The 16183-nt window shown below is 46.6% G+C and overlaps 1 protein-coding gene across 2 annotated transcripts in view; it reads right to left on the bottom strand.

Annotated features, from left to right (window-relative positions):
• The window catches only part of LOC119162992 (carboxypeptidase M-like), a 1476599-nt gene that overhangs the window by 580485 nt on the left and 879931 nt on the right, over nucleotides 1-16183 (bottom strand). For both annotated transcript variants that reach the window (XM_075882656.1, XM_075882657.1), the window contains one exon: nucleotides 10484-10683. In XM_075882656.1, the coding sequence (XP_075738771.1) occupies nucleotides 10484-10683 (200 nt within the window). The remainder of the gene's footprint in view (nucleotides 1-10483; nucleotides 10684-16183) is intronic.

Here is a 16183-nt window from a genome sequence, read left to right as displayed (position 1 = left end):
AGTTGCACTGCATTCCTCCAAATTTTGCAACGCATAAATCTGGCAGCTTTGATGAGCCGTGTGTCGGGGCTACAATGATTGGCATCCAGTATTCCACTGGATCGCAGTCGTGGATGCAAAACATCGCGCATCCCGTAGGGTTCGCACCCGCCGCAGCGACAGGGCACCCTCCTCCTACGTGTGTCGCCACTTGCGCCGCGGCCGAATTGCGTTGCCCGCGGGAGGCTGCCGACCGCGAGAAAGACCTGAAAACGATTGCGGACTCGGTTGCCTTGCTGTCTGACCGGCTAAAAGGCATCGAAGACGAGGTGCGTCGCCCCCCAATGCCTTGGCCTCAGAGAACTTCCCGTGCCAACGACGGGCGTCCCCGATGCCAGCTTTGCCGCCGCATAGGTCACATAGCACAACAATGCTGGCAGCGGTTCCGAGATGACAGGAACGATGAGGCTGAGCTTCAAGGCAATCAGAATGTGCAGCCTAATCCTTCGGGAAACGAGAACGGCCGGGCCTAGGGGGCCAGCCCGGCCACCCCATCGGCACATTGTCGGAAAGTCAGCTTCTCACAGTCCCCACACGAGCCAACGGTACAGAAACAAAACTTGTAATTGACACCGGCTCGTCCGTAAATGTCATCTCAGAAAAATTAGCTAACAAAATATGTGCTTCATTCAAATCGAGAAAAGACATACTCATCCGAGGAATTGGCGGAGGCTTGCTCACCCCCAATGGTGAAGCTGAAATAAAACTTGAATTTGGCACCACCAAAGTTCACGAGACGTTATTAGTGGTCAAGGATTGCCCGTACGAGCTACTTGGTGGTCTTCCTTTTTGTCGAGCAGCCCGGCTTCTCATTGACTTCTCCAAAAAAGAGCTGCAACTAAACGGTGAAATTTTCCGGCTACGTATAGACTCAAGTGCCCCCGAACATAATGATGTACTTACAGTGCGGTGCCACGAGCAAATTCGCATTGAACCTCGCACAGAAGTCGCTATTGAAGTAAAGGTCGCAAGGGACGGAATTCACCTCGTCAAACCGAACAGCACGCTCAGAAACGGACTTCAGGTTGCACGCACAATAACGAGGATCGTGCATGGGAGAGGCTTCATTCGCATAGCTAATCCTACCATGTCGCCAGTAAACCCGCTCAGCGGAACAAAGCTTGGATGGGCTTCATCTATTCATGACGCACAGCTGGCAATCACGGCCCCCGAGAACAATCAAGTGCCTCAAGAGTTTGACATAGAGACTGGGGATCACCTACAGCCATCTGAGCGGGATGAACTGCTGTCGCTCATTGAGAAATACCGCCATCTATTTACGAGCAGTGACAACCCCATCCAGCAGACTCATGTCGCTGAACATGTGATCGACACAGGTGATTCTCGACCAATTCATCAGCACCCATATCGTCATTCCCCTTTTGAAAGACAACAGATTGAGCAACAAGTAGAAGAAATGCTGCGCGATGGGATAATTAGAGAGTCTCACAGTCCTTGGTCATCACCTGTCGTCCTCGTGAAGAAGCCAAATGGGACTTGGCGTTTCTGCGTCGATTTCCGCAGAGTCAATGAGGTCACTAAAAAAGATGTGCACCCACTGCCACGAATTGATGACATTCTCGAAGTGCTACAGGGGTCAAAATACTTCACCACACTTGATCTAACATCAGGCTACTGGCAAGTGGGCATCAAGGAGGAAGATAAGCAAAAGACCGCATTTGCCTGTGGACCCGGCCTGTACGAATTCAATGTTGTCCCTTTCGGCCTGTGCAACGCCCCTGCCACATTCCAGAGAATGATTAACAAAGTCCTCAGTGGTCTTCTCTGGAGAGTTTGTTTGGCCTACTTAGACGACATCGTTATTTTCTCGAAGACTATGGCAACTCATTTGCAAGATTTGGAAAGTGTGTTTTCGGCTTTGGACGTGGCAAACTTACGACTGAAGTCCGAGAAATGCAGCTTCGCTCGCCAGGAGATCAAATATCTTGGACACATTCTCACAGGTGAAAGCATCCGGCCGGACCCAGACAAAGTAGCAGCGATCGAAAAATTCCCAAAGCCACGAAACAAGAAAGGTGTACAGAGCTTTCTCGGAATCTGTAACTACTATCGGCGATTCATCAAAGATTTCTCTCGCATTTCTCGACCTGTGACCAACTTAACCAAAAAGGATGTTCCTTTCGTCTGGGATGCGGCATGCGATGTGGCCATGCAAACCCTCAAAGAGAAGCTGATCACAGCCCCAATTCTGCGTCAGTTTGAGCCGGGAAAGCCGATAGAGGTGCACACTGATGCCTGTGATTACGGCATTGGCGCCGTGCTTGTACAGAAAATTGGAACTCAAGAGAGAGTCGTCGCCTATGCCAGCCGCCACCTTAACAAGGCTGAGATGAACTACAGTACCACTGAGAAAGAATGCCTCGCCGTTGTGTACGCCTGCGGACAGTTTCGGCCATACGTCTTTGGTTCTAAGTTCACGGTCGTGACTGACCAAGCCAGCCTGGCTTGGCTAATGAAAGTAAGGAATCCGAACGGTCGTCTTATGCGATGGTCCCTGTTGCTTCAGGAATTCGACATAACGTTGCGACACCGCCCTGGCCTCAAGAATGGAAATGCCGACACGCTTTCCCGCCTTCCTCATGATCCCGCGCCTGTAAGCGAAGAAAACCCCTTACCATTGCTGGTTCTGGATCAGGTGGATGTTGGAAAAAAGCAGAGGGCAGACCCATGAATGAAAGAAATTATGCAGCACCTCGAGCACCCGGATGCGCCCGTTGTCAGGAAAACTAAAAGAACGGCACGGAGCTTTCGGTTGATCGACAGTGTACTGTATCGAAGGGCGAAAGGGTTTCAGGAGGATCGTGCTGCGCTCGTTGTCCCCAAGTGCTTGAGATCTGAGATTTTAAGGTACTGCCATGACGCCACCACGGCAGGCCACTTAGGTGTCAAGCGTACATGGGAGAAAGTTCGTTGCCGATATTTCTGGCCGAAGATGTTCTCGTACGTAAGCAAGTACGTTCTCTCCTGCCCCGACTGCCAGACACGAAAGCAACCACCGGGGAGGCCGGTCGGTTTCCTCCAGCCGATCCCACCTGCAGGTCGACTTTTCAGCAGGTGGGCATGGACTTCATTGGGCCTTTCACTAAATCCAAAGCAGGGAACCGCTACATCGTCGTGATTACCAACTACCATACGAAATGGGTCGAGGCTGTCGCGTGTCCAGCGGCCACTGCCGCAGAAGGAGCCAGAGCTTTCGTCGAACAAATCATCCTACGTCATGGTGCCCCGGAGAAAGTAATGAGCGATCGTGGGCAGCACTTTGTCGCCAACTTGACCGAAGAAATATTCCGGCTCGTGGGTAGCGAGCATGCCACCACAACAGCATACCACCCACAGGCCAACGGCTTGTGCGAGCGTTTTAACCGCACGTTGGCTGACATGCTCAGCATGTACGTTTCCTCACACCACCGCGACTGGGATGAATTCCTACCATACGTTCTATTTGCATACAATTCTTCCACCCACGAGACGACTGGATTCACTCCCTTCTTTCTTCTTCACGGACATGAACCGACACTACCGGTGGATGTAGGGTCGGGCGCGCAACGCGGATTCGACTACACCCTGGATGCAATGAAAGTGGCCCGCAGGCTGCGGCAGGCTCGAAAAATAGTAAATGAACGGGAGAAGCGTCAGCAGGAGAAGAACAAGCGCAGCTATGACGCTAGGCGACGAAGTGTTGTTTATCATCAGGGTGACTTGGTGTACTTGTGGACTCCCTCCCGGGCGAAACGGAAGACGACAAAGCTTCTTCATAAATATCACGGACCTTTCCGTCTTGTGCGCCAGGTAGCCGAGAACAACTGGGAGGTGGTAGACCAAACTGGGAAAAAACGTGACGTTGTGAATGTGGTGCGTTTAAAGCCCTGCCACGTTCGATTGGGCTCCGATGCCGACGACGCGGACGATGAGTCTGATGATAATCATGAGGTGCGCGATCTCGGTGGTGTTGTGCGCGAGTGCAGTGCAAGGAGAGATGACCACGGATTGCATCAAAGTGTTGTGCGCGAGTGCGGCTCCAATGGTGATGTGCGCGAGTGCGGTTCGCGAGTGGGTCAGGAACTCCGTTTGCAACATTGTGTGCGCGGGACACAGACCAGTGTTCCAGTACAGCAGTGCGAAAGCTACGACACGGACACTGAACTTTACTCGGACTGGAAGGCATTTTCAAGTAATAACAACGCACAACAGAATGTCAGTGCCTACGAAACGGACACTGAATTGTATTGCAGTACCGATGAGTGAACCCATATATTTCTGTGTCCAATGATTTTGTTTTGTTTTTCATCTGTTGTTTTATGTATTTTTTTAAAACATCTCACACACTTGTTGAATGCAAAACCTTTTTGTATAATTAGTCTATTTATTGTCGTGTTTTGCAGATAAAACGAGTGGGGCTCTCTTTTTCGTAGGGGGGAGGTGTCGCGAGAGCAAGGTTTCCAGCTCCAGTATCTTCTCAGGAAATTTGTGCAAAACCAACTCCTCTGCTTCTTTTTTAAGTCTTTCTTTGTACTCTTCTACCTTTGGGTTTGTTTCTTTGGCCATTACAGAGCTTCGGCTTTTGACTTTAATGGAATGTGGGATAAATCGTGTTTTCCAGCCTGGGACAGGCGCCTACACGCTGCATTTACGGCTTACCAACGGAGCAGTCAAGGTCGCCCCCGTTCGGGATTAGAAGGGGAAAGCTTACTCGGAAAAGCGTCTAGCAATAGGCAGGTCCGGCGCCACCGTCTGAGTCTAAGCCATTGTTAACAGGCACGCGTGTCATTGAGAATGACATGGGGACGCGACCACTTAGCCTGACCGAGACATAGTGGCGGCAGGTAAACGACCATATTCTCTCGCGCTGTTGTTAGGATGTCGGGGCGGCTCGCTGTCGCATGTACACCTGGTAAGCAATGGTGTACCCATCGCTCTTAAGGACGCTTCTAGAAGGCAACAGTTAATGAAAGAACTTACGGGGCCCGAGCGTCGGAACGGCCGCCGACGGTAGTCGGCCGAAGGAAGCAGCACGGCCTGGTATGGGAGAGAGTGTCACGTGCGGAGGACCTTTCCCTTTGCGTGTTTCATTTGGTAAGGAGGTTTTTACAACTGTAGTGCCTTTTATGAAAGTGTTTCTGTGATTGGTTGAGATGCTGCGAGTCCGAACATGTGATTGGTTTTTGTGAAGACTCTTTGTTCGACCAAGGGTTAAAAAGAGGATGTTTGAACTTGAAAAGTGAGCGGAGTCGGGGTCAACGGCGGATCTCACCACCGGAGACCAGCTATGCGGGCCGAGGGGTATGCCACCATTTTCTATGTTTTGTCTTTGTAACCCAGTGCATTTTGTAACTTGAAGTTGTGTTAGCTAAATAAACCCCCAATGAGTGCTCCCCGAATTCATCGTGTTGACTTCTCATCGATTGCCTCCGCGGAGTTTCAACCACACTTATTCGTCTCCCTGGTCGTCCGATGCGCCTAACTTGAACAACCCCGACGTTTCGCTACAATACTGTGCAGCATGGATCATATGTAACATCGTTTTTTTTTCCGATCTTAGGACCACTTTTAAGCTTTACCTTCTGATATGTAGCGTGGAAGGATACAATAGGCCAGTTTGAAGAAATAAAGCTGCCTTGTTTGCGAGATGTTTGCGGGAGCACGTTTGGCTAAGCCGCTAAACTAGCTGTTATAAGAAATACACACGCGATGGATACTCGATGCTAGGACGCCTCTAGTTAACTTAATGTGTGTTACCACCATATTTTTTATTATAAATGCAGCAGCGGACTATGGGAAGTTCAGCTTTGTGAAGTTTGCCGATGCGGTAAAGCTTTTATCTGCATTCGCTCCCAAGACAAAGTGACATGGAAATTTACGACTCGCTCTAAAACTGTCGTCGTTTGATTGGCCTGCATATAACATAGCGTTTTAGCTTTTCCGCTTGCCTATATACGTGTTAGAATAGTGCTGTTTGATCAGCTTCGACAATTGCTAGGGTTTATGTGCTAAACAAGGTATGACTTCGAGGCACGCGGTTGTACCAGAGTTATTTTAACGGCTTGGGGCTTATGAAGACCACATAAGTCAAAGTACACGGGTTTTCTTCCTATACTACCCCCATCAAATCGTGGCTGCTGTGGCCGGGACTCTGCCCCGTGCCTACAAGCGTAGCAGCACGATACCATACGAGCTGTGCTACCACGGTAGTGTGCTTGATCAGAGTCTACGTGCAAACGTACCGCACACTGGAACTACTTATGACGCCAGAAAGATATTGAGGCAGCTGCTCCTTGCCTTTAATGTACTTACTGCAGCGTGGTATCAGCCCAGCACGCAGTCTTCAAGGGAGGCATGTGAGCCTGCACTACCTTGACACATAACCAAGCAAGAAGCCAGAAAATCTGGACGAGGCAATCACCATCATGGCACAGGCATCTCACGTGGACGCGATATGTATACGTGCATTAGCACATGTCAGAGCTCCTCTCTTTGCTTTGCAGAGCTTCTCTCTTTTTTTAATGTTCTGCTTGGAAGGTAGCCTTAGAGAAAGTTTTTTTCTAAACAGTTTATTTTTATTTAGTCTTTTTAGTGCGGTATTGCTGATGCAATGGCTCCTCAAGCTGTATGTCTGAAATTAAGCATGGAAACGGCGCACGAGCGTGCCCTCACCTCTGTACACTGCATGACGGTAGATATAGCGCGAGAAAAAAACGACGACACAGAAACAAGAAGGACACGAAGGACACGAAGGACACGAAGGACACGAAGGACACGAAGGACACGAGCGCTAACTTCCAACTGAGTTTATTGCCCGGAGCGCGAAAATATATAGAGGAGACAGTTACCATGTGACAAAAACTATTGCCACGTTTCATCCCTCAATACCAGTCCAATGAATGTGTTTGGGTGTGGACGCCGATACGCCGACGTGGACACAGTGAAAAGCTTCTGCGACGGTACTTTGGACAGTACAGGGTGGTTCGACGTCTCGGCTCACTTGATTACGAGGTTGTCCCCGATGGCATCAGGAACTCTCAACGACGCCGATCGCGACCCGAAGTCGTCCATGTCACACGCCTCAAGCCGTTTCATGCACGTTAACTAAAACAGTGTTTTTTTGTTTTTTGTATTATTGCTGTAACGTAAGTTATTAATTCTACTCTCTTGCATAATTGTTGTACCTTCAATTTTATTTAAAGCATCGGGGCGATGCCTTTTTCAGAGGGGGGCAATGCCACGTTCCATTCCTCAAGCTTTCTTATCGCCCAAATACACTACACAATTCTCAGCACAAACCGCGCCTGCAGTTTTCGAGAAGCCTTGCCCGCCGCGGTGGTCTAGTGGCTAAGGTACTCGGCTGCTGACCCGCAGGTCGCGGGTTCAAATCCCGGCTGCGGCGGCTGCATTTCCGATGGAGGCGGAAATGTCGAGGCCCGTGTGCTCAGATTTGGGTGCACGTTAAAGAACCCCAGGTGGTCAAAATTTCCGGAGCCCTCCACTACGGCGTCTCTCATAATCATATGGTGGTTTTGGGACGTTAAACCCCACAAATCAATCAATCAGTTTTCGAGAAGCCTCGGGACTGTAGCAGATCATTTCGATAAGATCACACCCTCTCTACGAACTGTATAGATTATTCTGAAACACTCGTCACCGCCAGCGATAATGCTAGAACATTCGATTGCAAGATTTTAAATGCCGACGCACTACGCCGCTTGCCAGTAGTTGATCAACGGCTGACGCTCCGTTCACTGCTATATGTGCAAAGCTGCTACTGTAATCGGACTTTCCGTTTACGGGGCACAGGTTCACCCAAATAAACAGTTAAATTCCAACATAAAGTCTCCTGTCTTTGGCACGTCATGACCCCGTGACATCATGGCCCTTTGAGCAAAACATGAGTAAGGTAAAAAAACAAAAAAAAACAGAGAAAAAGGCAAAGAAAAGTCTAAAAGGAAACTAAACAAACAAGTGAAGGTAATATAAGTACTTGCGCTCTCCAAAACCTTCGAGGAACCTTAGTTCCTTCTCAGACAGAGACACGAAGGGCTTGCTGATGCATGACATCTGTTCGCGTGCCATCTGCGCGGCCTCGATGATGACTCGGGTGCGCTCATCCTTGTGCTTGTACAGGGTCACTGTGTCCTTGAAAAGGGGCACACAGTTGCACTCAGTGCAGTGCTGAGCAAGAAAAAACATCTTTTCCGTTTCTAACATTGTTAGCGTGTTTTCAGTCGATCGTTCAGACACCTTCCGGTCGTTCCGACCTAACAAGCATTGCATGAAAGGGGGGTACTATAGGCAACTTCCCGGGCGTTTGTCACAAACCTGTGTCTATGCTGAACTCGGCATTCCGTTGGTGACTACGTTTTCAGGGGGTTTGTAGATTTGGTGAGGCTGAATAAATTGAACGGTGCAGACAACGGGACATGAACTCCAACTTGTTTTCCGATTTTCTTGAGTCTGTTTGATATCTGGTGTTTGTATGAAATACCGGCTATCTTTTCACGCTCTGTATACGTGTTGCTCAGATTCTGTCGCTGCCTCTGCTCTGCCTTATTAGCCTGCAGGATAGTCTCAGCCACGGAAGCGATAAACGCCTCAGAGAAACCCAAAGCCTTAAGCCAGGAAACTTGAGCTTTGAAGCTCGGAGAGATGTTGTGGACGCACGACCTATTTAAGGCCTTCTCAAGACATGTTCGTGCTATGCCTCGCTTAAATAACTTGATGTGAGCGGAAGAGGCAGCGACAGAATCCGAGCAACACGGATACAGAGCGTGAGAGGATAGCCGTGATTCCATACAAACGCGAGATATCAGACAGGCTCAAGAAAATCGGAAAACGAGTTGGAGTCCGTGTCCTGTTCTGTGCACCGTTTAAATTAATGAGCCTCACCAAATCTACAAACCCCCTGAAAACGCAGTCATCAACGGAATGCAGAGTTTAGTATAGAAACAGGTATGCGGCATGCACCCAGGAAGTTGTGTATAGGACCCATCTTTCATGCGGTGCTTGTTATGTCGGAACAACCAGAAGGTGTCTGAACGATCGACGGAGAGAACACGCTAACAATGTTAGAAACAGGAAAGATGTTTTTCTTGCTCAGCACTGCACTGAGTGCAACTGTGTGCCCGTTTTCAAGGACACAGTGACCCTGTACAAGCACAAGGATGAGCGCACCCGAGTCATCGTCGAGGCCACGCAGATGGCACGCGAACAGGTGTCATGCATTAGCAAGCCCTCTTTGTCTCTGTCCGAGAAGGAACCAAGGTTCCTCGATGGTTTTTGTGCACGCAAGTAGTTATATTACCTTTACTTTTCTGTTTAGTTTCCTTGTAGACTTTTTTGCCTTTTTCTATGCTTTTGTTCTTTGTTTTTTTTTGTTTTTTCCTTTACTCATGTTTTTCTGTTCCTGCCATATGGTTTTTGTCACATGGTTACTCTCTCTTCTATATAATTTTGCGCTCTGTGAAATAAACCCAGTTGGAAGTTAGCGCTCGTGTCCTTCGTGTCTTTGTTATCTCTGTGTCGTCGTTTTGTTCTCGCGCTATAACTATCGTAAGTCATACCAACTAGCCCAAGCTGCCACACTTCTAATGCACACTGCACCCGAGTTGTGTCGTGACTCACCGCCACGTGCCCTTGGTGGCATGCCACCTATCCAGCGCTGGTCTCCCACCGTGCGTGGCGATAATGAAGAAATGGCCGAGCAGGATGGCGCAACAGGACCGAGTGCTCACTTTTTACTCATATTTATTTGTAAATTGCAAGAATTATGTCCACTTGTGCAAACATACAAAGGTAAACAAACGTATCACCAAGAATACTCACCGCAATCGCAAGCTCACATACCAAAGATTTATAGATGGTTCACCTGTTTAAGGAAAGACACTTAATGCTCATACAAAACCTAACAAGCAGCGCTGACACATGTGATGCCAGGAGGGTGCTTCAATGATTTGTCCAGTGATTTTTGATGGTTACTTTCTTACCGCTTCCAAACGGTCAAGGAAAGGAGAGCATTCACAATTACGGAAGCGAATGCCAGTATATTCCTGATTCGCTTTCTGAACATCGTAATGGTGCTCTTGTAGCATTTCAATTTGACAGTGCCTAATTTGGCCAATATACCTTGTAGCAGTAGCACATGTTATGTTGCCTTCCCCCTGTAGTTCACAGAGCAGCCGCAAGACTTAGCAGTTATAGAAAAACCCACTAAATTTGTTATTGTCCCGTACTTTATGCCAGGAGAGCGACACATGTTTCTCGTAGTATTTTCTTTTAATCTTGATGCTAGAAACTTTTCTTGTAGCTCCTTGTTTCTTTTGCTGTTGTTTGCTGGTGCGCTCTTTCCCAAGTTTAAGTTTGTGATGTGCGTGCCTGCGGACGATCAGCAGAATAAAAGTGCTCGCCTGTGGCACTCTACAATAACGTAGCTCACCGGCTCCCGGCTCGTCGTCGTATGGGTAGAGCACTCCGCGAAGGCCAGCAAACAAGAGCACCGTCAGCAGGGCCGGGTGTGCTCGCATGAGGCGCAGTACGGACGCCGACTCGGGCTCGATGGGGGGCCGGCTGCTGGGCGCAGCCCGCTCGAAGGCGCCCGGAAAGTTTCGGTTGATGGCCACGCCGTTGCTATTCTCACTGCGTCATATTCAACAAGCTCAGAATCCAGGAAATGGAAAATTTCAAAAAATAGGTGTCTTGTGCCATTGAAAAGTGCGTTTTGTGCACCAGAAATAGACAGGGGGAAGAGCAACGCGCGTACAATATTCATTTTAATGGTGACACGGCTTGCCGGCAAGCCGCAAGAGAGTAGGAAAAATAAGAAGCCGTTACTATGGCATCGACTCAAGCAATAACAAAAAAGGCCTTAGTACCACTAGCAAAAACATGTTTGTTGTATTGGCTGCCTGCCTAAAAACGTAGGTGTTCTGCCGGGCCCCTATGTAAACAACTCCAGCTCAGGACAACAAACAAGTCTTTTTTTTAGTTTTCAATGGTTATACGCACAAATGAGTGTGTCAGCTGAAGTGAGAAATGGATGAAAGGGTGGGTGCTATGAACATCTCTTTTACTATGGGTAGTGACAAGTTTTTCACCATGCTTACCAAATTAAGAAAGAAAACTTTTTTGAAGCGGCCTTCCTTGACTGCCTATTTCGAGTAACTTTATATTGACACAAGGCAGGTTCAAGCTACATGCCAAGATTTTTGCATTCTTCAAGAGAAAAACAGCCGATCGCAAGACAAGAAAAGGCTGTGCCAGCGCGTGCCTGCTCCACACGTGAGGCAATAAAGATGTGATGCGCTACTCTCAGTTCAAATACCAGAAATTAGTATGGGTTCCAGGTGACTGTGGGTTAACATTAAATGAATTGACTGACGCCTTAGCCCGCTCATCGCTAGATATTCCCATAGTTTAGGTTCTCCTGGTGATAGAACACTTCACCGCAATCAGGCTTAGAAGATTACCTATTTACACAAATAGGATGGAAGCAACAACAATTTGAACGGAATATAATCACTTAAAATATCCATGGAAGTCGCAGTATAGCCATTGTCGACGATTGGAAGTGACGACTACAAGATTTTGATGTCGTGCCTCCGATTTAAACTTTTACTGGTACAGGGCTGGTCTGGCGATATCACCCCTCTGCCAATTCTGCGGAGAACTGTAAAAGATTGCAGCATATTTTTTGTCGTGTTCAAGATATTCTCGTATTAGAAGTCTACTTCTAATTACTCCTTTTGCAAAAATATGCTTGACCTTATCGGTGGAAAATGTTTTGGGCTTCGGTGCTTCAGGCTTGAGATGATTCTGCAAGGATTCCTTTGATGCCATGTAAAACTTCCCTATAGCTACTCAACGAGTACCATTTTAATTTGGTAATTAAAATTATTCGTCATTTTAATAAGTTAAGACCTAAGTTTTTCAAAATTGTTTCCATCAGGTTAACATGGCACTCTGGAATACAACCTCAAAAGCATATTACTGGTAGTTAAATTTAACAAGTTACGTACTATTGCGTTTATTTGTTTATTTTTGGTTCTCCATTTCGTAGCTTACCTAAAATAACACTTAACAGCCTCATTGTTGCATTCTTGGCCAATCCCTCAGAGTGGGTGCGTGCCATTTTTTAGGGAAACAAACAAACAGACTTCCCAAAGATTAGGTCATTGCTTTTGTTCTTTTGCCTCTTACAAAGGACCTTGCAGACAGCTTTCATTTACTTTTCAAACACATGTTAGTCCCCCAATAAATAGTTATAAGCATACTGCCTGGATTGTGCGGTAAGACTCTGGTGGTGGAGCGGGAAAATGATTCAAAGCACAGTCCAAGTTGGAGCCCGGGCGACTAAAACCCCGCCAGCTCAGGCCTGTTCGCGTGGTGAGCCTCCCGAATTTCCTGTTTTCTGAGCCCAACGCAGCATCACCTGTTTGCGGTAACAGTATAGAAATACTATCGCAGATTACCGCGACCGACGTCGTTGTCGATCAGCCGCGGACGCCCAAACCTTTCCACGGTGACTTCTATGAAGACGCCAAAGGACTGGCTGAAGGATTTTAAGCTAACTGCAATCAGTGTACCGGAAGCTCCACCGCATCTACTTCGTGTTGCAGGACAGTGCAGCATTCGAGAACATTGAAAGTGGACAAGAGCCAGTGGCTAATACCCAAACTGCAGAAAAGAGCAATACTTGGCGACAACTTTCAGTGGCAGCGCAGCAAAGGCTACGAAGCAAATGCACGCCCTTTTACAACACATCTGCATGTAGTCCACAAGCGCTAGTGTTTGTATACTGCACAGCATGAAAGAAGTTATAAAAAGTAATTATAGAATTATTATTTTTAAGATCATTCGTATAGTTAATATAAATGTTACACCACGCAGGATTTTCGTTTTTTGCCGTTTTTAATTTTTCTGGTCTTCTCGTGTCATTTCACCTTTTTAGCGCACCAGTAAACAACGAGGGCTTCACTTGATTGTAGCATGTTCACACCGCAGCTTGTGAACTACCATGAGTGTGTTTGTTAGGTGATCTGTGTTGATTGAGCAGAAAGAAAGGAAGACAGTGATGCGTCGTGAAATATTTTGTTTACTTCATGTGCGATCACCGAGAAAGAAGATGCATGTGAGTGATATCATCCCTGAAAGTGGGACTATAATCGCTATAATCACCTCGTAAGTGAAACCAGCGACCTGCCAGTCTTCAAAGGAACCAGCTGCTTAAAAGTGAGCGTGCCATTGAAAACTGTATGCAAAAGCAATTACTTTTTTTCTAAACTGCGTTGTGTACATGGTCGGCATTTTGGTTGCCTATTATTGTCGGTAAAATCGCGCTGAAGATCGCGTACTGTAACACCGCACCCGCCGGCGTCTGTATAAAGGGAGTGGTTCTTCGCGCTTTGTGATAACAGTGACTTACGAGAATAAAATTACCAGGGCAAAGTTTGGCTGTGCAACGGATGCGTTGATGTGTATTATTCTGTTGATTGTGCAACAACAGCGTTTCATCCCCTTGGATTTACAAACGTCCTATGCCCGCTCATGACTGGTCGTGGCCGAGATATTCTTCGCGTCCCTTGAAAAGTAAACGTGATCGTCTCTAGAAAGTTCTTGAGTCTCCAAATGAGAGAAAATGACGATGCCGCATCCAATATGCACTGAAATTTAGGAAACGGGTTTTCACTTTTGCGTTAGTTTTCCCATCGCCCTATTCCTACTCCACCATGGCGTTTTGCTCTCAAACAATTCGGAGCTCTTCGATAAAGCTAATTCTCTTGCTTTTTCTTAAAAATGAGCATTTTATTCATTTCCTTCCAAACATTTACCATTTATGCTATGGTGTTCGTGATGTTGAATGCGCTTGCGAAGCCGAAACCTGAATCACCCGCAAACGGACTACTTGTTGTAGTAACACATATGCATAAGCTCCGCCCACGCAGCTTTAGTCGTGCTGCCACAGAAAGTTGTCACCGAGTATGTGCGGCGAAATTGGGCTAGAGGTGGCAGCACCGTCCCCGCGCAAGTGTGGATAGGTGGTCGATGGCGCGTAAACAATTGCGCGCAGTGGTGCTTCGATGCATATTGTCCGAGCTGATTGTCGGCGGATAAAATGCGTCGACTACAGTTTACTGTTAATGTCTGCGCTCTTCCCTACTGAATCGGTAAATGACGCTTATGCAACGTTAACATTGCGCACAAGTAACGCGCATTCTGCCTTTCACAGGGAAGCTCGCCCGCCCTTGGTGACTCTCTTCACGCTTCCGCACTAAACCACGCTTTTGCTGTGTTGTTTGTACGTGGTTAGCTTGTGTTTAATCAGCTACACATTGCTGTTGCGTGACTGAACTACTTGTTTACATCTTTGTCATCAGCGTGCTAAAAAAAGAGAGAAAAAATTGTTGAAGCCCGCATATCTGTGCGATTTGTTCAATACCACCATCGCTCCTTATATGCACATAAATTTTTCTCTCATTTTGTTCACCATGAGATGTCAGACAGTCGATAATTTTAGTCAGAAAAGCTTTACAGCATACGGCGCTTTGAGCTACACTGCGTTCACAATGTGTACGCACAGACAGGTTCTTGCACCAGTAAAATTTAAAAATTCGTGTATAAGGCTTCTGACAAAAGCTTTCATCGATGGATTACGTCATGCCAGTTCTTCAACAAAGAGCTGGGTAATTGAAAAAGCAACTTTTTTTTTTCAGACAAAAATGGCCATTGTCTTCCGTTGGTCAGTAACAATACCACACAAACGCTGAACAGAATCTAAAAAAAGATAACATTTTAGTGAAAATCATCATCATGATCAGCCTGACTACATCCACAGCAAAACAAAGGCCTCTCTTATGTTTCGCCAGTCAACTTGCCAATTTACATCCACAAACTTCTTAATCTCATCTGCCCACCTCACCTTCAGTCTCCCCCAACCCGCTTTCCTTCTCCGTGAATCCAGTTAGTCACCCTTAATGACCAGCGGTTATCCTGTCTACACGCTACATTCCCGGCCCATGTTCATTTTCTTTTTTTGATTTTAACTATGATATCCCTAACCTCAGTTTGTTACCTAATGCACTCTGCTCTCTTCTTGTCTCTTAAAGTTACACCTACTATTATCCTTTCCATTGCTCGCTGCATCGTCCTCAATTTAAGCTGAACCCTCTTTGTAAGTCTTCAGGTTTCTGCTCGGTAGCTAACTACCGGCAAAATGCAGCTGTTGTATACCTTCCTCTTGAGCGATAGTGGCAACCTACCTGTCATGATTTGGGAGTGCTCGCTTAATGTGCTCCACCCTATTTTTATTCTTCTAGTTGTTTTAATCTCGTGATTCGTCTTCGCGGTTAATACCTGTCCTGAGTTGACATAGTCTTTTACAACTTCAAGGTACTATTACCTATCTCTAAGCGCTGCTCTGTTCCGAGGTTGTTGTACAGTACTCTCGTTTTCTGCAGAATATTTTAAGACGTAACTTTCTGCTTTTCTTGGCTAACTCCATAATCATGAGTTGCAATTCATCCCATGAGTTACTCAGCAATGCAATGTAATCGGTGAAACGCAGGTTACTGAGGTACTTCTCATTAACTCTTATCACTAGATGTTCTCATTATAGGCCTCTGAAAATCTCCTGTAAGCACGTGGTAAATAGCATTGGGGAGATTTTATCTCCCTTCTTACACGCTTCTTGATCGCTATTTTGTTGCTTTCTTCATGGAGCACTATAGTAGCAGTTGATCCCCTGAAGATTTCTTCCGGGATGTTTATATATGCTTTGTTGACGCCCTAATTCTGCAGTGTTTGCATGACTGCTGATACTTCTACTGAATCAAACGCTTTCTCGTAATCTATGAAGGCAATGTATAGCAGTTGGCTACATTCCGAGCATTTTTATTACCTGATTGATAGTATGAATGCGGTCAATTGTTAAGTAGCCTGTTCGAAATCCAGCTTGTTCCTCTGGTTGAATGAATTAGAATGTTCTGTCAATTCTGTCAGCAATTACCTTTGTAAATAGCTTGTATACTGAATTATATATTATATATAAAGCATGCCTTCTGAAATAATTTTAAACATCTTAACTCTTTGAAGCGTTCTTAAACCTAAGCACACAGTTGTGCATGGTAATTGTTTTGAGTAC

This window comes from Rhipicephalus microplus, unplaced genomic scaffold (genome assembly GCF_043290135.1).
Source record: "Rhipicephalus microplus isolate Deutch F79 unplaced genomic scaffold, USDA_Rmic scaffold_13, whole genome shotgun sequence".
NCBI classification, from domain to species: Eukaryota; Metazoa; Arthropoda; class Arachnida; order Ixodida; family Ixodidae; genus Rhipicephalus; species Rhipicephalus microplus.
This window is presented reverse-complemented; position numbering and strand designations above follow the sequence as displayed.